This window comes from Esox lucius, chromosome 1 (assembly GCF_011004845.1).
Source record: "Esox lucius isolate fEsoLuc1 chromosome 1, fEsoLuc1.pri, whole genome shotgun sequence".
NCBI lineage: Eukaryota > Metazoa > Chordata > Actinopteri > Esociformes > Esocidae > Esox > Esox lucius.
In genome coordinates, this window is record NC_047569.1 from 21,049,634 (window position 1) to 21,077,439 (window position 27,806).

At 42.6% G+C, this 27,806-nt stretch overlaps 1 protein-coding gene across 8 annotated transcripts; it reads left to right on the forward strand.

Annotated features, from left to right (window-relative positions):
• Window positions 1-34: 34 nt before the first annotated feature.
• Window positions 35-26,416, forward strand: arhgap32a (Rho GTPase activating protein 32a). Of its 8 annotated transcripts, none has more exons than XM_013134945.3 (23): window positions 35-54; window positions 831-968; window positions 5,767-5,880; window positions 8,997-9,096; window positions 9,282-9,379; window positions 9,930-10,014; window positions 12,928-13,014; window positions 13,241-13,378; window positions 13,503-13,595; window positions 13,750-13,872; window positions 14,029-14,106; window positions 14,285-14,366; window positions 14,565-14,714; window positions 14,821-14,923; window positions 16,358-16,502; window positions 17,657-17,739; window positions 18,545-18,652; window positions 18,759-18,904; window positions 19,051-19,264; window positions 19,504-19,652; window positions 19,843-19,917; window positions 20,085-20,837; window positions 22,969-26,416. In XM_013134945.3, exons 3-23 carry the CDS (start codon window positions 5,789-5,791, stop codon window positions 25,212-25,214), a joined length of 5,148 nt encoding a protein of 1,715 aa, XP_012990399.2. In that variant the 5' UTR covers window positions 35-54; window positions 831-968; window positions 5,767-5,788; the 3' UTR covers window positions 25,215-26,416. The 8 variants fall into 8 exon arrangements, with proteins under 8 accessions (XP_012990399.2, XP_034148851.1, XP_010890521.2 ...); XM_034292960.1 differs by lacking the exon at window positions 35-54 and adding an exon at window positions 226-440 and having other exon boundaries at window positions 911-968; window positions 3,499-5,880; XM_010892219.3 differs by lacking the exon at window positions 35-54 and adding an exon at window positions 226-440 and having other exon boundaries at window positions 911-968.
• The last annotated feature ends 1,390 nt before the right edge of the window (window positions 26,417-27,806 follow it).

Here is a 27,806-nt window from a genome sequence, read left to right on the forward strand (position 1 = left end):
GTAAGTGTTGGATAGAGCAAGACACCATAACTGGGCGATAGACAACTAAATCAGGTAAGGAAAAAAAACAGTAATTTTTACCTGTATAACCGCTGATTTATTTTTAAGTGTGATCATATGGGCACGTATGAAATTATGGTAATGTGTTGAGTTGGAATCACTTACACCATGTGTTCTTACACAAAGTTGCGAGGAGGGATTGTTTATACAGTATATGATTATTTCCGTTGTTCAACTACGAAGTGAAACCTGGCGCATGAGTCAAGTCCAGTGTAAAGACAATATGACGTATGTCATCACAATATTGCCCTTTGGACTTTCACCCCGCTTAAGATCTGCATAGTAAACGTATAAGTTTAATGCTATACGATATATTTGAAAACAGATGATGGCATTAGGTATATCGACTGAGATGAGTATTTTTTTTTTTACTTTACCAGGTAAGTCAATGCATTATTGGATACGTACTGTAAATTCTGCAAATGACTTGGACATGCATGTCGTGTCTTTGAACATTAGCTACTGAAATTCACCGATAAAATGGATGGCAATTATTATGCCTATATGACGCAGCATTCGTAGCTTGTTTATGTTAGCCATAGAACTAAGATTTAAACACGATATCTGGTGTACTACAGGACAGTTACTGTGGGCACTAGAGAACAATTTCAAGACGAATGTACCTTGCGCGTACACACCCATGCAGCCAGGTTTTGCGCGCTCACAGCGTCGGGTGCAGAGCTACGAAGATATGGATTGTAATCCCACTGTCTCGTCCGTGGTGTGTGTTCAGCAGGGATTTAATTCGGTGTTTTATTTTCATTTAAAAGCAGTGTGCTTTAGGCTTCGTAATGAGATGCTAAAGAATCTGAGTCATTGCTGACGTAAACAACAGTGTTGAACTTGACAGCACACTGCAACTCAAGAAGATCAAGAGGAAAAGCGAGGTACTTGCTCTGCGGTTACAGGTATGTTTAAGGACATCTTAATGTACACACTCTCGTCGTAATATTTGTGTTGTGTTTTAAACTCGGTCTTAGGTGAGTGGGAAAGTTAAACTGAGAATGTATGTTTTGGCTTGTGAAGATAATAATAGGTAACATCCGAAAATGTTTCTGTAAAAACATGTTTGACTCTAAAAAACGTAGGCCTAATACACAATTTAAGCTTAGATCTCTAACTGTTATAATATCAAGACTAACAGCCCCTTTAGTGATGGTAAAAAGAGGGAAGATGGGCCAGGAGGAATGTACCCTCTTAAATTTAAAGACTATGGATGACTATGACAATTACAGTTGTCCCCCCAATGAAATCCGTTAAATCAGCCAGTCAGACGCTCTCATTATCTCAGACATGATTGGCCAATATTATTTTTTTTAAAACTTGGGTCAGTTCATAATTTATAAAGTTCACTGATTATATCAAAGGGGGCGCTATATTAATCAACTGAAATGTATTTGTACACTACACAATTTTGACCCAGATGCAGCTGTTACAGACCCATTTTTGAGATCATAGACATGTCCTTGCCTACTCAGGGGTTTGTGTCCTTCTCTGATGCTTAAGTGTGTCCGAGATACAATCTGGGTTACCGATTCAGTCTTTGAGCTGCCCAATTATTTTAAACGTTTGACTTCATTGGCACAAAATCTGCAATGCTCTTGTTAGTGTGAGATGTGTAATGAGAAGTGTTCAGAACAGTAATCAGTGTAGCCAATAAGTAATTGTCAGAAATATATTGGTCTTATGCATTTGTCCTTTCCAAAGCTCTTAATTTAACAAGCAGTGTTATTAAATTCCAAATGTATGGCAGCTGGAAATACTGGTGCGTTCGTGTGAGGTCCTCTTTCATAGCAATAAGTTGACCAACCCAGTCTAGGTTCTAGCCTTGATTGTGCCATAGCTGACAACAGCTGGGCAGCGACTGCCTCAGGTGCCTGCCAAGCTAACTCAGTATGTCAGGGGAGTAAACTTCTTCCTGGTTGAAATGGCAGTGTAAAAAAGCCAAATGGCTGGGAGTGTGTGACTACAAGGACAGCTTGCCAAGATGATAAACTATTCTGAATCTGTTGGGTGTTGCAGTTTGTGATACAGTTTAAAAAACGTGTGGTATACAGTTTCATGTGCCGAAATTGGGTAATTGAGAAAAGGGTGCACCAGTATTTGGTACGATAAAACACTTCAGGAAAGACATTTGTTTAGTGCAAGAGGCTTTAAACAAATGAGCGATATCAGGAGGTAAAAACCCTGTATGCTTGGCATTTGTGGCACCATGAATCTTTCCCTGGTGGAGAAATAGACTAGCTTGGGAATTGCATAATATTGCTCGCAAGCTATGCAGTACATCCACACGGTTACAGATGTGAGTGGCGGGAGAGTATAGTTAAATGTTGACTTGACCACCACATTCTTTTAAATCTACACATTCAAAGCAGTTAGGAAGATTGTTTGGATTTGCCAGAAATGAAGCAATACCATTATAAACTAGGCTGTTAGCACAAATTGTTGTTGTTGCTGAAAATTGTTGTTGCTGAAATTACCAATGTGTTGTTAGTCATACTTGGGAAAATATACAAATTAAGTGCTTAAACTATTGAGGAACATTCTCCCAAAAGCAGAATTAGCTGCTGGTAACATATGAACAAGTAGACTGATCATGAAGCAGCCTAGCATAGCCTGGTATTCCTTCCAATATTTTTAAACTATGGATGCTAAAAAGCAGCTTGATGTATCCTACCCCAAAACCAGGATGGTGTGGGTGTATATTAGCTATAACAAATATTAATGCAACTAGATTGGTGAGTGTCCTGTTCAATCATATCTGGAGGATAGATATCATCCTTTTATTTTGTATTTTCTAGTCAAGCTTTGTCCTAAAAATATGAATATATGGCAAGTCAGCATTATTTGGGTGTGTATCTATTAAACCAGATTTCACTGGGCTGTTACCTTATAGGTCTAAGACGTGTAACATTGATGCCCTTGACTTGTCGTCCCGATTCCCATGCCTTCATTCAGGACCACAATGGAAAGCCAACTTTGGAATGGAAAGCTGACTTTATTGTGTTTGTTTTGTACATTTTTGGGGGTATGTGTATCTGTTTTCTAGTGTAGTAATATTAATGTATTTTGAATTGTCAAATAAAATACAATCAGTTGTGTGTGTCTGGAATGGGACAAAGAATGACATATTCAGCTATGAAATTAATCAACATGTATCCTACTGTAGTAGATGTTAAGCAGATTATTGAATCATTTGATTCTCCTGCTGGGAAGTATAGAATTAAGCAGGTTTTTTATTCCGTCAGTATAATCACCACTGTCCTATATAGTATTGTCTGCAGTACTGTACGGAGTACAGTATTGTACATTATTCAGAAAACGTGGTACAGTATTGTCATCATATTGCAGAAATGTCAACATACAGTATTGTCCCGTCACTATTGATTTGTCATACTAAGGTAATTGTACACTGAGTTAAAATAGTGATTGTTTCAGTTTCAGCATTTATTTTCTCTTCCTGCAACCTCAACCTCAGTCGAGAAGGACCAACTTACCACCGGCAGATTGCCATAGCAACCCCAGGCCTTCTTCACTGTGCCGAGCATCTTTGACCACGTTCGAGAGCTCCGATTGAGATGGTTACACTTTCTCCTAAACCCCCAGATGGAGACTGGCATGTACCATGGGGGAAGTCTTATATTACAACCAATGAAGACTCCCAGAGATAACATATAAAAACCTAACAGCATGAGATGACAGTGAAAGTCCCCTGTAAAGTCCTTTGCCTTTCGCTTAGAAAATACAACGCTTTGTATCTTAAATGTTTTTTGTCTATGCCACTGATGCAAATATATTTGGTTAACATGTTGTGTGTCTGGTGTGAAGCTTAAGATGCTCATTTCATAGCGTGAAGTTCTTTTAAAGACAACATCAGTTCCTCATATCTGCCCATGTATTCTAGTACAGGTCTCATAAACAGCATGCGGAATTGCGTAGGCTGCCCTAGTTTTCTTAGAATACCATGTAGGCCAGAGTCGTCAAAGCCAGATCAGAGCTGTTCTGTCTCCTGATAACAGAAATGGAGAGCTCTCAAGTGGTGAACAAAATGTATTATAGTTACACTTTTCATCACAGGCAGTGATGTCTTGTATGACTGAGCCTCCCAAATAACACCCTATACCCATTATAGTGGACTACTTTTGACCAGGACCCATAGTTATCAATATCCTAAATGAATAAATGGATCTACTTTGTTGTGTTACCATAAGGTAATTCAGCTCAGTGTTTCTGCTACTAAGCACTCTGAAGCACATTCAGTAGAAACATTCCCCTTTCTGAATGATCATCATTGTCAGTCATCTAACATTTTAATGAAATTTAGTCGCCTACATAGCTTTGAAAAGATGACTAGATAAACATACATTTAGATTAAACATTATTATGGGTGAAAAATGAGTTAAATCCTGAAAAATGTACAAACAAACTGGTGTAATACATTCTTAATCTTCAAAGTGATGTAGCCTAACCCTGGGGAGAATTTGGACTCCGCTTTGGGACTTTTGGTTGCTTGTTTTTTTTCTTTCTCTCATACAATCCTCTTTATATCTTTTTTAATTATTTTATCGTTCAATGTGATATGCTGAGACCAGGTTACAGCAGCCGTTGAAGAGATGGGAGTAGAATATATGCCGTAGTGTGCGTGGGGCTTGTGTGTGTGGTTGGTCACGTTATGCTGACTCAGGGGATCGTCTTTGTGGAACTTGGTCAGCAGTGAGCACCACTGTGGCTACAGGCCAGTGGGTTGCCTCCCTCTGAATGCTCTGTGGGAGAAACCACTTTCCTGTGCTGCGATGGCTGGCTGATCTACTCTAAACATGTCTTCAGTCATTACAGCTTCTGATTGGAGAAGATGAGAACTCCTACTTTTCTACCTCCGTATTGATTGGCTGGGGAGTTTAGTGCTGAGTTGTAGACCTGCTGTACCAGGCACATGCTGTAGCTATCCAGGACCAGGGTTGGTTACCACTCTACGGTGCTTGCCCAATATGCTGCTTGAATGTGAATTCTGCTCCCAGCACTGTCTTTCATGGGGGCTATGCGAAGATTGTAAGGCTGACTGGAAGTGGTGTGTAGTTTCGCTCTGTCAAACCATTCTTTTGATTTGTTGACAGTATATAAAGAGATACTGTAGAGATGATGGATTCCTGACTCAGTCCTCTGTCATCATGGGGGCTGTCACAAAATTCCCATGCTGGCCTTTGAGGACTGTGCCGAACACCATCATAGATGAATGTTGAGAGAATGAGACTGCCAAGGCTTACATGTATTGCTCCTCTTAGACCTATGTTAATTGTTTTTAAAAATGGTTTACTAACTGTAATGTTTGATGTTGGCTTTTAGTTTTTTGGATCCTCATGGTGGAAAGGGTAGGACCATGGAATAAACAGTCACACGTGCAACCCCCACTGCTTAGTACTTCTCCCGCTTGCAGTATAGATGGATTCTAGATCATTCCAGAAATATTTCTTAATATTACTTATTTGTGTGTAAGAAGTTCATATTTACTTGTTTGACTAAACGCCTTGTCTTACCTCAGATACCTATTAACCATTAATCTGTTAAAAAGTATGAAATTATTTCAGAGAGCAGACTACAGATAACAGTGGGTTAACGTCTGACAGCGTCCTTGCTAATGTTGACTCTCCTCTCATATTCAATCCTCTCTCTCTCTTTCTCTTGCCCTCCCTCTGTCCATTTCCTCAGTTGACTGTTGCAGTGAGGCAGTATGATGGAGGCAGGCGATGGGGTTGCCACGGTGGTACAGAATGCTGCCACAGGACCCCTGGGAGAACCAGGAAGAGGTGACGTCCTTGAGGGGTGAGTTACTGTCTCTCTCTCACACACACACACACACACTCTCACTCTGTACCGTACTGCTGGCATGTCAGCTGACCAGGACTCTGCAGATATCACACCCTTGAATGTAAAGGAGACGTATAGAGAATCAGTTGAGGATGTGTGTGTGGGGAGCTGCGTGGGTAATTCTAAGGGCATGGGTGTGTACGTTGTGTATGTGAGCCGTCGATAGTGGGAGAGGATTTCTAATGACATTAGAGAACGCTGCTGTTTATAATCCTAATCCAAATGGTTGTGATGATGACGAATGATCTCGTATCTCTGTGGGCTGTAACTGTACTGGAAAACAACAATGCTTAGATAGGACCAATGACTCAATCACATTTAATCACATAGCTCTTCAGCAGATGAGAAGAGCTGAGACAATTGTTTCTGTGCCAGTGTTCTTGTCCTCATCAGCAGAGTGCTAGCATCTGAGGCTGGTCACTGCCTCGATCGGTCTTTACATCTGAAGCTGAAAGGAGGGACAAAGCTAAGGCATCCACTCTTCCTCGTTGTTCCTGAAAAAAGTTGGGTTGAAAGGACATTTCTCTCTCTGCCTACCACACTGACTCAGATTTCAGCTGCTGGTTTTGTTAGGCGCTCCCTTGTGGGTGGATTGCAGTCGTGACATACTCAAAAGAATGGCTTTGCCTACTTGAACACACACAAAAGCCACCATACCTTTGTTTTTGTCCTTCCAAGTGTGAGATGTTGCTTTTGTCTGGTTTATTATGTTCTTCCCGCAGAATCTTTACTGTGTGTAGAATAGGCCATACTATTCTCTGTAGCTTTCTGTACCAGCCTTTTTGGGACTGTGCAATTATGTGTTATCATCAGAATTACAAGGACCTAAATACTGTAGGCTACACTGTATTCTGAGCAACTGGTGCAGTGTCATCATTTTATTTAAGCGTGAGAAACCCACATTGAATATGTTGGTCTCTCTTAATGGCTCCCTCTGGTGGATCCCATGTAAAAAAGGCATTTCCAGTTTGTAAAATGTGTATTATTGCTGGATTCATTTTTATTCAAAGGGGCATTATTGGCATGGGGAACATAACTTTGCATTGTTGAAGCAAGTGGAAAATAACACATTGTTATATTGTAATTAACATGACCAAATGTTATATAATTAGCTATGTACAGTGTTTTAACTGGGTACATTTTTAAAGTATGAATTGCATGGAACATTTATTTGGCAGACATTGGTTTAGTTAATAGTGTTATTGTGCTCCACAGGTTACTCTTTCTCATGGCAACGGACCACACTTTTTTATTCCTGCTGTGATTAGACATTGTGGTATTTGAGAATCTATCAATGTTTGATTTGTTTACAAATTCTTTGTGGGTCTTTGTAATCTTGTGGAATTAAGTGTCTCCAATATGATCATACATTTGGCAGGAGATTAGGAAGCACAGCTTTGTTTCCAAGTAATTGTGCTATGCGCACTTTCGAAAGCTTTTTAAAGTTTTTGTTAGTCACAGTGGCAGTTGCGGCTTCTGATTGGCTGTGTAATGGGGCAGGGCAAATTGTGACAGAATTTCTAGAATCAACAGACATATATTGGCCCCTTCCCACAATAAATCATTTCTAAATCAAATCAGATGTCTAGCCAGTATTCTTTCGCTCCGTTAACATTAAATAATGCTGGCAGTGGCAAGCATAGGTTTAACTCACTGCATAACAACGTAGACTTCAATAATGGAATATTGCTTGTGGTTAACACTGGATACGATATGGACAATGAAAAAACAGCAATATAACAGATTGACAGAAACTGACTAAATCGGTAGCTAGAATAGTAACTAGCCAAATAGGTATTCTGATACAGACAACTTGTTTGGAGAAATAAGACAGATGTTTTTTGCCAAACCAGAACTAACCATAAACATGTGAATGTTATTATAAGACTTATCAATCAATCCTTCATCCAACATTATTTCCGACATTGCCTTGTGCCTAGGTACAGCCAGGATGTCATCTCAGCAGTGGCTAGCAATGACAACACAGTGATACAAATTTCAAATAATAGTTTAAATCCGATGGCCAACGCTAAACTTGAGCCGGCTGGTGAGTCTAGCTAAATATGATTACACATTTGACATCAACCCAGATAGCAAAAGATGTCTGTACGCTTGCTATTTTCCACCTGCCCTTTGCCCAAGACTATAGGTATCTACCGCCAGTGGTGGACTGACTTCTCTGATGAAGAACTAATTCCCAACTCATGTGAGACCGTGGCTGTTACATGCCAGCTAACCAACCTTTGAAGACCACATTTATATCTCTGACAATTGTCACAATCCAGAGGACTACTAACAGCCATAGCCAAGCCATCTAGGCATGAGTCATTTTGGAAGGCAATAGCAAGGAATTTCTCTATTACTGTATTAACTAAAATTCAAACTGCTAACGATTGCTAGTGAGAGGCTGCAAATTGTTTGTGAGTGGGTTCAACAATTTTCCAGCCCAGTCTAGCTATACCCTTTGTTAGCTTTAGTTAACAGCTTTGCTAAATACTCCTGAGATATGCAGCAACAGAGCAACATGCTTTCTTACATTCCAGTAGTGAGTATATTTTTCTAAGCTATGGATATTTTCCTTTCATCTCTCCTCTGTAATTTGTTTCCGTAGCCTGTCTGATGCAGATCTACTGTTCCTCTTGCATCCTTGTGGCTTGCTCTTTATCGCCATCTAGGCAATGCCTGATATAAAGAAATTCCTTTAGTAATACATAAAGACCTGAGCATTCAATGCTCCACAGTGGTCCTTTAACATTGTACAGTAAAAGTCATGTGATGAAATCCCAAGTTTCTCATTGATGCAGCCCTTGCCCGTAGGAAAGCAATTTATATGCAATCCCAGTACTGGGCGTTCTGCCCAATGCCCAGAGCTGCTGCAAACAGGGTAGTAGGTAACTGAAAAGCTTGTTTTTAACAAAATATTTGGAGTACAATGTAAACATATCTACTGCACTTATTAGAATTTGTCCATAATATATGAAAGTACATACAAAAATAATCAATTTGCTGTTCTCTCCCTGTCTGAATCTCTCCTGGTCTCTCTCTTTCCTTCCCTCCCTCTCTCCTTGTAGGGCTATGTCACAGTGTACTCAACCAGATGGAGAAGAGATGCAGCCCGATCAACACAAGAGTACTGCCCAAATTGATAAATCCCCACAAGAGGCAACCATGGTACACACAGTCTATTATCACAATGGGGTGTGTGATACAAACACTGTAACCCCAGAATACAGCCTGCTGAACTCACTGTCGAGTCTTCTAGATGCTGCTAGAATGGGTTTCTTTCAGTGTCTGTGTCGAATGCTGATGGTCTGACCATCTGATCATGTTTGAGTATTGCGTGTATTGATTGGCAGGTGAGGAGTGATGAGCTCACAGAGCTTCCTGTGGAGCCTGACTCCACCCTGCGTTCCTGCGTCAGCACAGCCAGCATGAAGGTCAAACACATGAAGAAGTAGGTGCACTTGTCCCCACGGAAACTGCCTATTATAGGCTATAACACATGGCTCTAAAACAGGGCATTAAAATAAAGTACAGTAACGTAACGGTCTGGGGCCCAGGCAGAGACATAGTGGCCAACTTGCTCTCTCTTTTTCTCTCTCATACACTTTCTGTATTATTACTTGAATACTCCTCACTTTGATGTTTCTGACTCTGCTCTTTTAAACAAATATATATATATTTCTCTTGCCAAGTCAGAACCCCTCTCTCACTCATAATCTCACTCTCTTGCTCGCTTTCAATTCCCTTTAAGGGCTTTTCTAGCACTGAAACATTTGTTTACTATCCCAAAACAAGTAACCTAACAAACAAAGGTACAACAAATAAGTATTATGAATTCAAATAAAAAATGTATATCTGAAATTCTAAGTAAACTGTTGAAAATGCTTTTTTTTCTATCTTTCTCTATCTTTCTCCCTCTATCTCTCTCTCTTTCTCTCTCTCTGCTTTTTCTGCCTCAGTGTCCAATAGCATACTGATGAGTGGATGCTGTTGTATTTCAGGCTGACGTTCCCCAGAGGTCATTTTCCCAGGCTGGCGGAGTGTGCTCACTTCCACTATGAGACCGTTGACTTTGGCACTGTGCAGGTGAGGCCTGTGATGGGACAGAACCCACATACGTTCTACAGAGAACTCATTCATTGATTGTAGTGAGGTAATTGTGTCCATGGCTGAAGTCTTTGTCACTCAGTGGACGTTATGGTGAATTGTTTCACATAATTACCTCATGACCTTAATGGGACAACCATTTCATCAGAAATATGTCATCATTTTTAATCATCCTTGATTTTCCCATGTTTGGAAGATGCAAAGATTGAAGTTACGATTATATACATAAGCGATCAACAACCTTGAATCCAGTATATCATAAAATGCTTTTTAAGCATAACATTTTTACTGAGTGTGTTATGTCGTTTTGATGTGAGTTAATCCACTAAGTAGTATTTATTACTCTCTGATCCGCTCAGCTCTGGGTAAACCTGCAATCCCCAGTATTAGTTGGATTAAACTGATGATATCAACCAGAGAAATTCAGACTCCTTTTCTGGGCAGAAACGACAAGTGCGTCCACAGCCGGTCAGAACAACGGTTATAGAGAAAGTGAACTGGCACGGCATTCAGTTTCCTGGGGTGTCAGTGGATAGCGCATCCGTGCATGTGATGGTGACCGGAAGAAAACAGTTATTGTGTAAGATGTTATTGTATTTGTTTAATGTGCACAATAACCCATAGGTTCAGTGGACCGTTAGGATGTTTCTGACACTATTACTGTAGATTGCCAGTACTCTTACATTATATTACATACTGTAGGGTTGAGATTGAGAGTTGGTTTGCCTGTGGCAATCGCAAGTAGTCATTCACATGGAATTGTTTACCTGCTAGCTGCTGAAAGTGGCTGTTTATTTCCTAGGCAGTTCCCTTGTACTTCTGTTGGCTTGCCAACAGAGAGCAGTAGACTTCTACAACCCACACTGATGCTTTTAAAGCTGAAGCAGTCTGACTGATCCACTGTGTTGCAGTGTGGTATTACATAATGTGGCCAGCAGGGCTGTTACATGTCTGTGGAGCGTGCGTGGGCATGTGTGCGTGTGCGTGTGTTTGTGTGTGTGTGTGTGTGTGTGTGTGTGTGTGTGTGTGTATAGCTAATAGGAGCTCTAGCTGAACAGCAGTGTTTGTTCTGTGACCTACCTACAGCTGATCTCGCTCTAGGGAGAGACCTGACAAACCTCACCCTGACTAGTGAAATTTTTTTTAATTTAACTTCAGCCTTGGACGGTGTGTGCTGACAGATGAGATGGATTTCCATTGTCACTGTGCTGGCTCTCATGAAACATGCTTTTCCTAGTGCTCCGATAAAGGACCAGGAGTATTAAAATGGAAGGTCTTCTTTTAGATGAAGAGCTCAAGATTGCCTTGTCTGGCTGATTCCTGACTCAGAGTGTGGAAAGGATGTTTGATGTAGTCAGCAAGATGCATTGATAATGAAGGGGATGTGCCCTCATTCTTTAAGGCGGTGTCTTCCGCTGGTTGGATATCGCCATTGGAAACTGAGCTGATCGTGATCTTTTACAAAAGGACTGCTCCACGAAGCCAAACATGCCATGTTTACTTTCTTGTAGCAAATTTATGGTTCAGAGCTAGTTATAAGGACCAATCAAAAAGCTGATATTTTGTCTGTGTGAATGCTGCTGTTACAGTAGGCTCCTGCCCTGACCAGCTACGTTGTGAGCCACATTGGTTGCATCACTCAGGCTATAGATTGTCTGGCCACACCTCAGTTTCTGTATCAGGCTTATGTATGGGTTTGTGTTAGCTGCTCTGGTTTGGCCTATATACTGGAGAGCTGCCTTGTCAACAGAGGATGAATAAAGGGGAGGAGAGTGGGAGGGGGAAGAGTGAAAGGGAGGGATGAAGGGAAATGAACATGGAGGGGGGAGGGACCAAGGGGGAGAGAAATAGGGGAAGCATCCCCCTGTTTCTGTTTTCTGCTCTTGTGGTATAACTGATGGGTGAAACATGTTGTGGATCCAACCTCGCGGTGAATGACAGATTGAACGGGAGCATTTGCATTTAACCTGGAGTACAGATGAGACCGAGCAGCGTCTCTTTAACTCTGCTCAATCCAGATGCAACCCTGCTCTTTCCTCTGTTGGAAATCAAGCTGCCAGGGGATGCTAAGCATAAAGCTCAGCGACTTCTCTCAGGAGACACATGACTGCAGTTTAACACCGTCCGGGAGACATCCCGCTGTGTTGTTAACCTGACTCGATATCTGAGGAGCGTTCAAGGACTGACACTGGCAGGTACCAGTAGGCGGTTGAGTCTTCATTTCTGTTTCTGTGTCCAGATGTGTTTATTAATAGTTAATGGCAGCAGGCACGTTACTATTTTGGTATTTGTTCTGCACTATGTTAGGTTGTTATTTGTTGCTTGGCTAAAATGTGCTTATGTAACAGAGAACAAAAGTAATACATTTTCACAGTTCAATTGGCAGTGTTCCTCTTTCTAGCCTGACATGTTAATCATTACTGAATGATATTTCTTACCATGCAGGCCATCCATGAATTCACACACTGACTTATTCTTTAAGTATAATTGTAATTAACATCCTCCAAACAATATTGACAATTTAAATTGTTAGCTTTAACAATAAGTATTTTGTATTGATTCATTACTATCGGAATAGCTAAGTGGAAAAAGGATCTGTGGTGTTTAGCATGTTATTGAGCAGTGATGGGTAACTAGGTCATATTGGATTGTGTAACTAGTATATCTACATTAGCTGTTTAGTTATAAATAACCGAAACCTCCATGCCTCACAGGCTTTGAAGTTTTGCCTGTATTTGCTATTAATGTATTCCCCTAACTATTCCTTAGGCCGCTTTGATCTTCTCTTGCAGTTTATATAGTTGTATAGGGAAAAGTGACTAAATTCTGTAGGTGGCCATATCTGACAAGGCATTTTGGTTAATCTTATTCTTTGTACCCATCCCACTGTAGCTGGCCTTTGCAGAGGAGCAGACTGAGGGGCAGAAGGGTTTTCTGGACTCCAAGGAGCCGCACTTCCTAGTTCAGATCTGCTGCCAGGTATAATGGAGCTCTAGGAAACCCGATTCAAGTAGTCCGGGGTTACCGATTAGTTGAATAATGTTGCTAGAACTGGAGTGCTTCTAATACATGGAACGGATTGGTGTTTCCAAAGAGAGGTTTGAGAAATGCTGGGATAGTAAACAGTATCCTTATCCTAAATTACTTCACAGATTTTCTCAGTCTTGTCTTAGTGTAAACTCACTGTCGTCTCTGCTGGTCTCAGAGTCGGAGCTGGCTGGTGAAACGTTCTTATGAAGACTTGCGTGTGTTGGACAAACACCTCCACCTGTGTATCTATGACAGACGCTTCTCCCAGCTCACTGAGCTGCCCCGCTTTGATTCCCTGAAGGACACAGCAGAGGTATAGCTATACCAGCCAACGTGGGGGATGTCTGCTGCTCTAAATAACACTGTCCTAGTTATAAATGTTAAAGTTTCTCCCCTGACTTAACGAAAATAATTTCCACTGGTTTTGTTCCCCTTAGGAAATAACCAAGATGCTGACAGCCTATTTGTCCCGTCTCTCAGCCATTGCTGACAACAAGATCAACTGTGGTCCAGTACTTACATGGATGGAGGTGGGCTGCTAATAAACACGGCCATTTTCTGTTCACAATGACTGTATGCAAGAACTGAGATTTTGATTCTAACAACAGATTAGATATTCAAGCAACCTCTATGCATGCCTTTTTGTGGTGTTTGTAGACTTGTCAACCTCTTTTTGCCTCTCAGATTGATAACAAGGGAAACCATTTGCTGGTAGCTGAGGAGTCCTCTATCAATGTTCCTGCCATCGCCGCGGCCCACGTAATCAAACGCTACACTGCCCAGGCCACAGATGAGCTGACCTTTGAGGTGACCCCTCGGGGCATCTTTTAATTTGTCAGGAAAGGGGAGAGGTTTCACTGACCAGTACATTTGTAAAGACATTTCTACCTTAGTTCTTTGATCTTTTTAAACCCATTAACCCCTATACTCTCTCTGGTCTGTTCTGTGTTGTACTGGTTCTAGGTAGGGGACATTGTATCAGTCATTGACATGCCTCCTAAAGAGGACACAGGCTGGTGGAGAGGGAAACATGGCTTTCAGGTACCATCTTGTCAAATAGGCCTGTGACTCAAATGGCTGCCAGTCCCATCACACTAGTGACTCATCTTTGGCATCCCACACTCTAATGTACATGGAGACTACTGCAGCTCTGACTCGTATCTGGTGTACGCGGAGCACAGTGCTGTTACTATTCTTGCCCTAATCTCTCGCGCTGCAGGTGGGCTTCTTCCCCTGTGACTGTGTGGAGCTGATCAGTGACAAGATTCCCCCGTGTGTTCCCAGCCCTGTGCCAAAACCAGGTACTGTGGCCTGTTTCACAGCAACAACACTCTTTCTGCCCTCCTTTATATAACAATGCATAACTGACAAAAAGTGACTCCTGAAGTATGTGTCTAAATGAATGAGGTGTACCCGACGTGTGTGTGTCTGTGTGTTTAATAATGCAGAAACAACAATTAATTGATTCAATTCATTCAGTGTTTGTGTGTGTCCATTAGTGTGTAAGAAGCATGGGAAGCTGGTGACGTTCCTGAGGAGCTTCATGAAGTCCCGTCCACCCCCTCAGAAGCTGAGGCAACGTGGGATCCTTAAGGAGAGGGTGTTTGGGTGTGACCTGGGGGAACACCTTCTCAACTCAGGCCATGATGGTCCGTCTAGATCTGCAGGATGATATATCTGTAGTTAAAATGGACAACAACTAAACAGTTACTCTGTTCTGACTGTTCTTTCGCTTCTATTTTCTCCTTTCTCCAGTACCCCAGGTGATTAAGTGCTGTACCGAGTTCATTGAGAAACATGGTGTTGTGGACGGGATGTACAGACTCTCTGGTATCTCCTCCAACATCCAGAAACTCCGGTAGGTCCCTCGTCACTTCTCAGGAGAGATTCGTTAACGTCTTATCACACTTGGGGATTGACATGGTTTTTACTGTATGTGATGGTCTCATTGATATGGTTTGGACTGTACCTGATGGTCTCATTGATATGGTTTTGACTGTACCTGATGGTCTCATTGATATGGTTTGGACTGTATGTGATGGTCTCATTGATATGGTTTGGACTGCACGTGATGGTCTCATTGATATGGTTTGGACTGTATGTGATGTTCTCATTGATATGGTTTGGACTGTACCTGATGGTCTCATTGATATGGTTTGGACTGTATGTGATGGTCTCATTGATATGGTTTGGACTGTATGTGATGGTCTCATTGATATGGTTTGGACTGTACCTGATGGTCTCATTGATATGGTTTGGACTGTATGTGATGGTCTCATTGATATGGTTTTGACTGTACCTGATGGTCTCATTGATATGGTTTGGACTGTATGTGATGGTCTCATTGATATGGTTTGGACTGTATGTGATGGTCTCATTGATATGGTTTGGACTGTATGTGATGGTCTCATTGATGTGGTTTTGACTGTACGTGATGGTCTCATTGATATGGTTTGGACTGTACCTGATGGTCTCATTGATATGGTTTGGACTGTACCTGATGGTCTCATTGATGTGGTTTGGACTGTATGTGATGGTCTCATTGATATGGTTTTGACTGTATGTGATGGTCTCATTGATATGGTTTTGACTGTATGTGATGGTCTCATTGATATGGTTTGGACTGTATGTGATGGTCTCATTGATATGGTTTGGACTGTACCTGATGGTCTCATTGATATGGTTTGGACTGTACGTGATGGTCTCATTGATATGGTTTGGACTGTATGTGATGTTCTCATTGATATGGTTTGGACTGTATGTGATGGTCTCATTGATATGGTTTGGACTGTATGTGATGGTCTCATTGATATGGTTTGGACTGTATGTGATGGTCTCATTGATATGGTTTGGACTGTATGTGATGGTCTCATTGATATGGTTTGGACTGTATGTGATGGTCTCATTGATATGGTTTGGACTGTATGTGATGGTCTCATTGATATGGTTTGGACTGTATGTGATGGTCTCAATGATATGGTTTGGACAGTATGTGATGGTCTCATTGATATGGTTTGGACTGTATGTGATGGTCTCATTGATATGGTTTGGACTGTACGTGATGGTCTCATTGATATAGTTTGGACTGTATGTGATGGTCTCATTGATATGGTTTGGACTGTACCTGATGGTCTCATTGATATGGTATTGACTGCATGTGATGGTCTCATTGATATGGTTTGGACTGTATGTGATGGTCTCATTGATACGGTTTGGACTGTACCTGATGGTCTCATTGATACGGTTTGGACTGTATGTGATGGTCTCATGATGGTCCCCTCTGTTTCACCAGACATGAATTCGACTCAGAGCAGATCCCAGACCTCAGCAGGGATGTCTTCAAACAGGACATCCACTCTGTTGGGTCACTTTGCAAACTGTACTTCAGGGAGCTGCCCAACCCGCTGCTTACCTACCAGCTCTACGAGAGATTCTCAGTAAGGATCAGGGCACTGGGTCAGACTATGTTGGAGGGGAAAGGTGAAGGCTTAATGGGAAAGAATGAGTAGAGGAATTAGTAGTAGTTGGAGTAGGAGTAGGAGTCTTGAATTGAATTAAAAGGGTGGCATTGTACTAACAAGTAACTGTTTATCTTGTCTGTTCAAATATGTGAAATGGCTTCTAACTGAAATAACCTTAGTCCTCCAACTATACTTCTTAAAGGGATGTTTTGGGCATTTTTAGAACAAATAATTTTGTCCAGATAGTTTTGATCATCTAGGACTGTGAAACAGCTTAGGGTCTGTAGATAAAATAACCTTGGTTATGATGAAGCTATGTAATCTATATAGTATAAATTACTTAACTGTAGTAATCTAAATTCTAACATAACTCTATTGCTGAATAACCTTTTATTTTATGATTATTTAGTTGATTTTTGGTCTTGATTTTTGGATAACTGTGGAATGTTCCTTGTACATAAAATCCCACTGAAAATCTTACGGAAATTCTTATCACACACAAATAATGTTTTGAATCTTTTTTTTTTCTTTTTTCAGAAAAACACCTCAAACTATATCTAAAATAGACAGTTTTAAAAGGTCCCACTGATTACTCTGCTAAAAACAAGTTGTTAGGATATTCCCAAGGCATCACAAAATGGGCTGCTAAAATTATCAGGAAATAATCTCAAAACCTCTGGATTAGGAATGTTCTGATCTTTCCACTGTACAAAGAAGTCTGGAGGTCCCATACATATTTATTGCTAATAATGCATCATCTTTCCATGTAGGAGAAGTTTGCGAACTGCACTGGTATTTTAGTTCAGAGTCCCTTATCACTGATTGAATTGACTTACAGAAACAACCAGGTACTAGACAAATACTGGGCCTCCTGGTGACCGTAACACAATGTTCTGACAACATGTCTACAATGTCCTTCAGGGGACAATGACCAAACCTCCGGGTGACATTGGGGAATGTTGTGATGTTCTGGGTATGTCCTAACAATGAATTTTTTATTGTTACTTTGATCTGAAAAATATCAGTCGGGTACATTAAAGATTAAAGAGGGCAAGAAAGCTCCTGTTGGCCTCAGGATCTCTCCCAGTGTGGACCTCTGGTGCTCCCTCCCTCTCTATCTCCATCCACAGGAGGCGGTGTCTGCAGCTACTGATGAGGAGAGGCTGGTGAAGATTCACAATGTCATCCAACAGCTTCCTCCTCCACACTACAGGTCAGTGGGTGAATTCACAGTCGGGATGCTGTGGAAAATGCACATAACAAACAGAATACAATGATGTGCAAGTCATTTAAACCTTTATATTCAATAAAAAAAATTACAAAGACAACATATCAAATGTTGAAACAGATTTTTTTTTTATTGTTCTTTGAAAAATATATGCCCCATTTTGAATTTGATGCCAGCAACATGTTTCAAAAAAGCAAGGGAAAGTGGCAACAAAAGACAGGACAAGTTGTGTAATACAAACAAAGAACATGGTGGAACATCTCACAACTAGTTAGGGTAAATGGCAACAGGTCAGTAGCATGACTGGGTACACAAGAGCGGTACATAATACCATGCAGAGGACAAGCCATACATAAAAAAACATCCAGAAATGCTAGTGCCTTCTCTGGGCCCGAGACCTTTTTGGAAACGGGGTTGTTTCCAAAGCTTTTGTTGGAAACGGGGTTATATTGAATATAATATTTCTGTTAGATTTTTTTTTAAGTAGGAAGGAGGCTAGGGAGACGCATCTAGCTGGAGACAGGCAAAGACAGGCAGCCAAGCCGCGGCTCTAATCGCAGTCTCCAGGGGGCATGTGTGGTCTGGAGTCTGCTCTTAAACTGCTATACCAGACTCCTGTACCACCAACTCACTTTTGATCTGTTGGAGCTATGGAGCCATCTACTGGCTAACAGAGAGCATTGCAAAATCACATGTTGGCATTCAACTGTGGAATTATGGTAAATAATATATTTATTCTGAATGCTTTCTGTTCTTAATGATCTGTAATACTTTCTGATCTGCACTGCAGAACTCTGGAATTCCTCATGAGACATTTGTTCCAACTGGCTACCTTCAGCCCAATAACCAACATGCACACTAAAAACCTGGCGATAGTCTGGGCTCCCAACCTTCTCAGGTATATTGCCAAGTTCAAACCACCCACACTGTCATTACCACATAGTGCAAAAATACACCGTTTTGTTGATGTTTGTGCGGTTTAATAGGACATAACTGTGTTTAAGGTCCAAGCAGATTGAGTCGGCCTGCTTTAGTGGCACAGCAGCCTTCATGGAGGTGCGTATCCAGTCTGTGGTGGTGGAGTTCATACTCAACAACACAGAAGCACTCTTCAGCACCAAACTCAATGCGCGTATCCGGGAGGGCACAGGTACAGCAGAGTGAAAAGTCTCTCATCTGGCTTTAATATTAGTTATTGGGATGTTAGGGGGACATTATCTGGATGTTTTGGGGGGTGTTAGGGAATTGACCTAATGGGGACATTATAGGGACATTATATTGTCTCTCTGCTTCCAGGTACCAATACCCTATCCAGGCCCAAGTCTCTACTGGTGAGCTCTCCCTCGACTAAGCTCCTGTCCCTGGAGGAGGCCCAGGCCCGTACTCAGGCCCAGTTGGGCTCCCCTGTCACTACACCCATTCTGTCCCACAGCGAATACATCGAGGTGGGGGAGGGACCAGGGGCACTGATGGGCAAGTTCCACACCGTCATTGAGCTCCCCAGTGAAAGGTAGTTTTTTCACACTCTAGAATCTAATAATTATCATAATAACAATAATATAAATTCAAAGTCTTTGCCATACGCCAGGGTGACATGCCAGCAGAATGGGGTCATGGCCAGGGTCAGCCATTATCAACGCTAACCCATAGGGCAATTATACAGTACTGTTGTAGTTTTCTAAACCACATATTGTATGTCTGTGATGAACACCCTGTCCTAGCTATGTGGGATGTTGTGTTGGGTTACAGTAAGAAACCACCTGGGAAAGTGAAGAAGTCACCAGCAGGAAGCTGGCGTTCATTCTTCCACCTGGGCAAGTCCTCCTCCGTGGCGTCCAAACGCAAGCTGAAGCGTCACCCCAGTGAACCCAACGAGATCAAGAGCATGGCGTTGCCAGGTCAGGTGTTATCCCACACCATACTGTTTCTGTCCAGGATGGTGCACAGCCATAAGAACCCTCTTTAGAGCCATATTATAAAATACCTACCAGTCATGTTTCTCTGGTTAAATGTTTAGGTGTTAATTCCACTTGGGTGTTGTGATGAAGTTGTGTTTTCAACTTCAGTGTACACTTGAATATCATACAGGTGGAAGGGGTGATACTGGGACACTGCGCTCCACCAAAAGTGAAGAATCTCTCACCTCTTTGCACAATGTGGAAGGTAACTATGTCCCCAATCACACTTTCGACCTGCAAATGTGGGTGTTTCCCACATGTGAAGCAAATCTAGAAGCAAATCTAGAGGGATCATTTTGTAAACTTTTTGTTTGTCATGACGAAATCTGTCTCTGAACGGTGCTGCACATTATTTGCTTTTGTTTCTGCCAGGGGAGCCTCAGATATACAGGCCTCCTAGACCACGCTCCACCAGCGACGCCCCGTCCACAGCCTTCAGGATTGACCTCTGTGATGCCCGGGTCAAAGTGGACCGCTATAACGGTCAGGCCAAGGAGGGCCATAATGATACTGATGGTCCAGCCTGTGAGCAAGCTGCTGTGTCCCCTTCACATCAGGATGATGACCTTGACCTCTGCCTTCCACGTCCAGCCCCTGGCATGGCCTTTCTGGACTTTGACCCTATGTCGTTCCAGTGCAGCCCAGTGAGCCCCCCAATAGCTAAATCCGCTACAAAACACAAAGCAAGTGTCAAATGGAAGAAGAGTGTTGGAGGATCCAGTGAATACGAGCCCACCTTCTCATCCCCCAATAAAGTCCTCAGCAACTCCTCATGTCCAGACATCAACCCAGTCCATAGGAAAGGAGAGGATAAAAAGGAGATGGTTCAGAACTTTCCAGACAGGTCAATTCAGGTCGATCCAGCAGGTCGGGTACCAGAACCTCACCGTCTTCACTCGCGCCCTCTGCTTGAAGCTGAAATGGGCCTTCTGTCTGCCTCCGCCCAACGCTGTGTCTCAGACATTCAGGGTGGTGAGTCCTCCTCTCCCCCTCTGGATCTGCACGAGGGCCAACTAGGAAGCGAGGAGGGTAGTGTGGCCAGGGCACCCAGTCGGCCCTCCAGCCCACCAAGCTTAACCTCAACGGTCACAGAGAGCTTGGCTTCACAAAAGCCTCCAGATCCAGGTCAGTTGTGCATTCAAACACCGTAACATTTGATTCACTTGTATTTGACTGAAATTAACAATGTTTAACATTCAGTGCCTTCAGAATCCCCTTCACCTTTTCCACATTTTGTTGTGTTTTAGACTTAATTTATTACTATATATTTTTCACCATCAATCTACACACAATACCTCACAATGACAAAGTGTCAAAAAAAAAAAAACAGGAATGTGTGCAGGTTTATTGAACATTTATTGAAAAATTACAATATTCCATCTGCATAAGTATTGAGACCCTTTGCCATGACACTCTAAGATTTAGCCCAGATACATCCTGTGTCCTTTCATCATACATGAGATGTCTCTAGAACTTCATTGGAGTCCACCTATGGCAAATTTAATTGACTGGACATGATTTAGAAAAGCACAGTGCATGTCTGACCACAAACCAACCAAGGTATGAAGTTCAAGCAACACACCATAGACTTTTGAATTATGTCTAGGCATATCTCTGGGGAAGGTTTAACGTTTTTATTTCTTAAACATTACAGTATCTCAGGAACTCACTGAAAGAAATGTGGAAGCACCCAGACTCTTGTAGAGCTTGGCCATCTGGCCAAACTAAGTAACCGGTCAGGGAAGTGGCCAAGAACCCAGTGGTATCCAAGCTTTTTTACGGAGATGGGAGAAACTGCCAGAAGGACAACCGTCTCTGCAGCACTCCATCAATTAGACCTTTATGGTAGAGTGGATAAAGCAGGCACATGCACAGGCAGGGTACAAACCTGAGCAGTGCACATGCCCCTTGTTTTCCCACTACTCCATAGTCCCGTTTTTGGTTCAGTTACCTGCGTTCCAGTGACACCCGTCGTCCGTTTGCGTGCTGTGGGTAATTCCCTCGGACCGGCACACGTTGCCTGTCTGTGTGACGCGCGTTGAACGAGCTGACAGTCGCTCCTGGTGGCGTAAGTCCAGGCAGGACCGTTTTCCCCAGGTTTGTCACATACCACTCGAAAGGTCAGAATGTTGCACAGACTGTAGCACGTTTGATTATCAGAAATAGGAGCTACTGGGCTTGTCTCTGGACAATCCGTAAACATTACCTATTTGTTTAAAATAGCATCTGCTGTAGGCTACATTTATCAAAGACCACACCTTCTTCTTTTCCAAGAAGAGCAATGAAAGGGCAAGATTCGCTTTTGAAAAATGTCCAGACCTATGTTTTTTTTTTTTATTCTGATGTGATGATCACTATGATTTTTTTAATTATTAGTAGAGTAGAGTCCTAAAATATAATGCTAAGCTAGAAAAAATACAACTGGGAACAGGGTAATGTAAAACAAAATATATAGGGCCCCCTTTAGAGTAGTTTATATACCCAGTAAAATTGACAGAAATGTAGTGCGGTACTCTTGTAATATTAACGACATGGGGAAAAATTGCAGAGGAGAATGTGCTGAGAGCAAAATAAATTGTGGCTTACAACATTTAAAATAAAAATAGCTCTCACTCTGAAAAGGTTGGAAACCCTGGACCAGGTTGGAGACACCATGTTTTTGTTATTCTCTCTGTTATTGTCCATCATTTTTGTGGTTAATTGTCAGCACTACAGACAGTTGAACCTGCCTCATCAGTTGAATTGTTCTCCTAAAGGTATTTGCTCGTTATAAATAAAATGCCAAAATAGATCCCTCTGGTTATCGTGATATTGATATCAAATGATCTGTGGTGAGACCTGAAGATCGCTGTTAAGCAACGTTCCCCATCCAATCTGACAGGTTGAGAGGATCTACAAGGAAGAATAAGAAAAACTGAAATCTGTGTAGAAAAACTGGTAGGGGCATACACAAGAAGACTCAGGTGTGATCACTGTTAAAGGCACTCATACAAAGTACTGAATAAAGCAACTGAATACTTATGCACATGAGATATTTCCAACAATTCTAAATCATTGCTTCTACCTTATGGGATAATGTTTGTAGATTGATCGCAACATGTTTTGGTATATTGATGGCAAAAAAGTTATTAATGTCTCCTTATTAGCTTCCTTAAGTTCTTATGGTATTATTCTGTGTGTTGTCCCCTCATGTCTGATCACAGCGTTGTTTGTCTTGTCATACTGTAGCAGCATTGTTTGTCTTATGCCTCCCCAGGAACAGATAGGCTTGTGAACTCAGTGTCTGTCCTCCCTCCTCACCCTCCGTTGACAAGTGCTGCCCGCAGGCTGGCCCTGACCCTGGCTGAGTCTGCACAGAAAGCCACCCTAAACTCCCAGAGGAGATGTACGCGGCTCCCTTGCCCTGTCCAGAGACAGGACACTCCCCGCCCCATGGACAGACCTCTACGGCCCTCTGTTCTCCACCTCCAACCTCGCTCTCAGGATTGCAGAGACCTCCAGGTGTCTTCTCCAGCCCCCCACTTACCCTTGGCTGGGACACCGGTTGAGAGTCCAACTGACCTTTTCTCTGGCCATGACAGAAAACATGCCTCTGAGGGACAAGTGGCCATGAGTAACTTCACCCCAACTATCAGATCCTCAGAGGCCAGCGCTTTACTGCAGGTCAACACAGAGGTGAGGGACCAGAGGGGCAGAGAGAGGCCATTAGGATCTGTAAGACCTGTTCACCCTCAGACCATGTCCTCCTCATATCACAATAGTAGGGCCTCCCCTCCCATTCAGACAGTCTGCTCAATTCAGAGTCAACTAGCCGCCGCTGTCTTTGCCAATACTGACTCTGTCAATGCCTATAACTATCGGACTGTTCTGGCTGAGGCGTGCATTCCGGCATCTGTGGAGGAGATCCCTCCACGTCCCCCTCTGCCCTCCTTGGTCAGTCAGTACAGCTCAGAAGAAACGAAAGCTACGAGGGAAGGTGATGACACGTACCGACATCATAGGGTCAGCTTAGCAGGACATCCTCAACCTGACTGTCTCCCTCCCCACCTGTCAGGCCCAAGGGGCATGTACAAACTCACGTCTGACAGCCTGTACAGCACTTTAGGCTCCCAAAACCACCCCCCACCCTCCCCCCAGTACGGAGATCAAGCCCAACCCAGGGAGGAGCGAAGCTCCAGTGGCCACCATAGATCCAGGGGACAATGGCAGAGGACTGAAGATAGACCCCTGAGGTACCCCGTCATCCGCAGGGCGCGCTCTTTTCACGGCCCGCAACCTAGTCGCGTTCAACTGCCAGAAACGGAAATCCTTTTGCCAGACACCCTGTTCTATATCCACCGCCCAGCTGTCCAGGAAAAGGAGTACCAGTGGTTAGTCCATTCAGATGTCCAGCCCATGCAGCCATACTTTGAAAACGGTCGTGTTCAGTACCGCTACAACCCTTATTCAGACACGGGGCCTCTAGAGTACCACTATGTGGAGCCTTTCAGGACTAGCCGCGTCCGACACTCTCAGTCATACACCATGCGCTCCACCAGGGATAATGGACAGCCTGGCTATCACTACCATCCCTCACACAACGTCCCACCAGCAGAAAGAGAACACTTTTTAGAGAGCAGGGATCCGGAGCGAGTCATTTACGAGTCCTGGGACGACCCAGGCGGTTTTGATCGACTAGTCTATCAGCCAGTCAGGCAAGACAACAGAACCAAGCAGAGGGCCCAGGGCCCGACTATGTCCCCTAATGAGAACCTGGATTCTCCACTCCCACCAGGTGGCATCAGGGGTAGAGATATCAGTCACACCCGAAGCAGGTCTGACCCAGGTAATGCCTGCCTGCTGGCCATGGACAGAGTGGACAGCCAATGTGACGTTCCTGTCATGTCCCCAGTTTCCCCTGGCCAGCAGCTTTCAGACCCTTGTGATTACGTCCGACACCAGAGGGGTCATTGGTCTGGCGAGGAGCAAGGTCCTCCCAGGAGAGAGAGCGTCTCCAGGAGAAGTCAGTCCAAACATCAGCCCCAGTCACAACATCGCAATGCCCCCGTACTCCTAGATGTTAAGAACGTGGAGCAGGGTGTAGGTGGGCATAGTAGAGGTTGTGACCAAGACAGGGTTGCCGTGGGCAACGTTGCAAACAGCTACTCCAACCACTTCCGGAGGCCGCTGTCCCAGAGCATCAAAGAGCCTCGTCACTACCAGCGTGTCCAGCCGTCTGTGGATTCAGATCACCCCGGGTCATTCTCAACCCAGCCACACAGGAGAACTCAGAGCACCAGAGCCATGGCATCTGTGTATGATAACCTGGAGGGATACTACCCGACTCCCAAGCTCAGAACCTCCAGGTCTGGTAAGGCCATGCCAAGTCTGTTCCCTGGACCATTCCCTGGCCATGGCTGCATGCCCCCACACAACCACAGACTGTTGTCACAGGCCCTAGCTGGCCACAGGGCTTTCCTGCAGGGAGGACTCAGGCCAGAGGCTAGAGTGTATGCTGAGTGATTTTCGGATCACCCCAATATCTAAAAGAGGCCTGTTTGGCACACATGGCCACCTCAACAGATTGATGTTGATGTTTGTACAATTGTTAAATGCATATAGACACAAATCTTGATCAGCTGTTTTTAGTATATTGAGACTCGACAAATGGATAGGACCTAATGTAGGAGGGGTCAAAATGTAGATAGCAAAGAAAGAGGTATATGATTTTTGTAATAAAAGGGTACTGTAACAGGTGAAGTTTTGTGAATTTTTCATTTTATTATTTTTAGGCAAACACAAAAAGACCTGCTTTAAACTGTATTACTCCCATCCTACTACATAGTTTAATGCTTAAAAACAAATCAACATGTATCAATAAGATTTTTGGTAACATAGTTGAATTTTCTTATTAAGCACCTCGACTTCCGTCCGAACAAGAATTCCTGTGAAAATTATGCTTAAGAAATACTGGAGGGATGAGTGAATATTGGTGTCTGTTTTCAAATTGAGAAAGAGGCAGAGTTTGCCTTTCATTCAATACAGACCACAAGTCAGCCATTTATGTCTGTAGTCCTAAGATAAAAATAAATTAGTGTTTTAAATGTTTGCCAATATTTTTAATCTTATGAGCAATAATATTCTATGAGAATATATCTTACTGGGCTTACTGCCAATGGAATATTGTTTGCCTGGTTAACTTATATAATTTACTGTTCGCCTTAACTGAGGAAACATGCACTTTTAAAGAATGATAGTATCTGAGAATCATGCATTGAGCTCGTTTACTTTCATGTTTGTATTAACACTGATTCTTCACTGAAGGTGTTGTTAAGATTTGCGCTTGGGGTGTTATTTAGTTAATTAAATAATTATTTAAGACACAGAGAACATTTCTTCACCTGCATTTATTCCTCCATCATTAATAAGACAGTCATTGAAAGAAAAAAGACTGTGGCCATAGCCAGGGTCAAGCTACTGTCATGTTATCAGAATATATAAGTTCCAGATGTGCAATATATGTATTGTATTATGTGCTGTAAATGTGAAAGTGTATGTCAATGCACTCCTCACATACAGGAAGCTGTGATGCTTTATGATGTTGTGGTGTGTTAAACAGACATCCTTTTATCTCTCTTAGGGATATTTCAATGGTATTATGTCATGCTTTAACTATTTGCTTTGCTCTTATCTTTTTTTATTCAATAAAGATGCTATTTCAAACATAGCTGTCTCATTATGACATTATGACATAGCGGTATTTAAGCCAGTTTGTTCTTCATTGGTTGATCCCTTCTAATCAGTTATGGCAATTTTAACTAACGCTTAATCCATTGGAATTCCCACCCAGCTGACTACCTGTGGAAGCTTAATGATAGTGCATTTTCTACTGCAGTTTAAGAATCCGACAGCAGATGGCACTGTAGAATTGCAAAAATGGGTTAAACAGCAAAAAGTGGTTAAATTATTTCTGTTGAAGTACACCTATAACTTTATAACTTTAAATCAGCTTTTGTAGAAAGGTTTGTCGGTTCCCTTTCATGTGTAGAGTATACTAGACATCAGCTGCTTCAGTTATTTCCCAACAGTAAATATAATTAGCATAGATCATCCTGAAAAATGATATTTTTGTTCATGAATCCTTTGGCCCATTGGAACCTGCTTGATCTGTTATCCTCATCCAAGAAAACTGTCAATTCAACAGTTTCCTCAGATGAGAATCGTTCATGATGTGTTATTCTACTTTGGAGATTGCAGAGCCTTTTTGGCGGAAATCAAGAGAAAACAAGTTTCTTTTAAATCACAGCTGAGTGAGAGGCTTCCTTGCACTTTGGTAGAAACAATCACAGAGACCTTAGGAGGCCAAGACATCCCACCTGTCAGCTCAGTATTACTTCTGGAGCAGCCAGACCAAAAGTACATTGTTTATTCATAGCTGCATTGGCATTCAAGGCGCACCATACCGCTTCCTCTCATAACCAACAAGTTGCAATTTTATGCAAGATTGAATGGGAAATTATTTACAGGAGACTGGGCCTGGGTAAAGGGAGGTTTTAGCAAAGCGCTTTGCGCTGCGTCCAGATCTAGAGTCTTCTGTTTGTGTATTGGATGTGCTGGATCATAACAAGGTTTTTCAGCTCTGCATTATTCTTGGCATTAGCTTGACGGGTGAATCTGGGCACCAGCTAGACGGCCATCTGTTCACTGGACATTGCGATATACCTGGGACATGATGCCTTTCTGTTTTGGGTTCAGGCCTCATCGTTCATTGGGGACTAATGAAATAAGGTGCGATGGTTTCCTGTAATAATGCCCAATGTCCAATTCTCGTAGTTTCCTTCCTAACCAATGTAGAGTTTAGGTTATGCTTTAGGGAGTGTTAGGTTTAACTGAAGGGTAAGTCTGACTCCCTTCATCTGCTTGCTCTGAGAATTATTTCGTAACAGCTGTGAGGGTCCAGATGCAGAGGCAGCAGAAATGTGCTGTGTGGAAGGAGTTTAGTGCCAAGCTGAGCCGTTTTCTGTGCCTGTTTGGTGGAGACAGCCGGTGCCTGATGGTATAGGACCCCCTCGGGGAGTCAAGGGTAACTGGATTGTGTCTGAAATGGGTGTGTCG

Excerpts from the sequence above, each read along its gene's own strand:
- arhgap32a (XM_013134945.3), top strand. The coding sequence starts at position 5,789 with ATGATGGAGGCAGGCGATGGGGTTGCCACGGTGGTACAGAATGCTGCC. Across the intron at positions 14,367-14,564 it reads CAGCCCTGTGCCAAAACCAG|TGTGTAAGAAGCATGGGAAG; the intron begins GTACTGTGGCCT and ends TGTGTCCATTAG. Across the intron at positions 17,740-18,544 it reads CTTCCTCCTCCACACTACAG|AACTCTGGAATTCCTCATGA; the intron begins GTCAGTGGGTGA and ends TCTGCACTGCAG.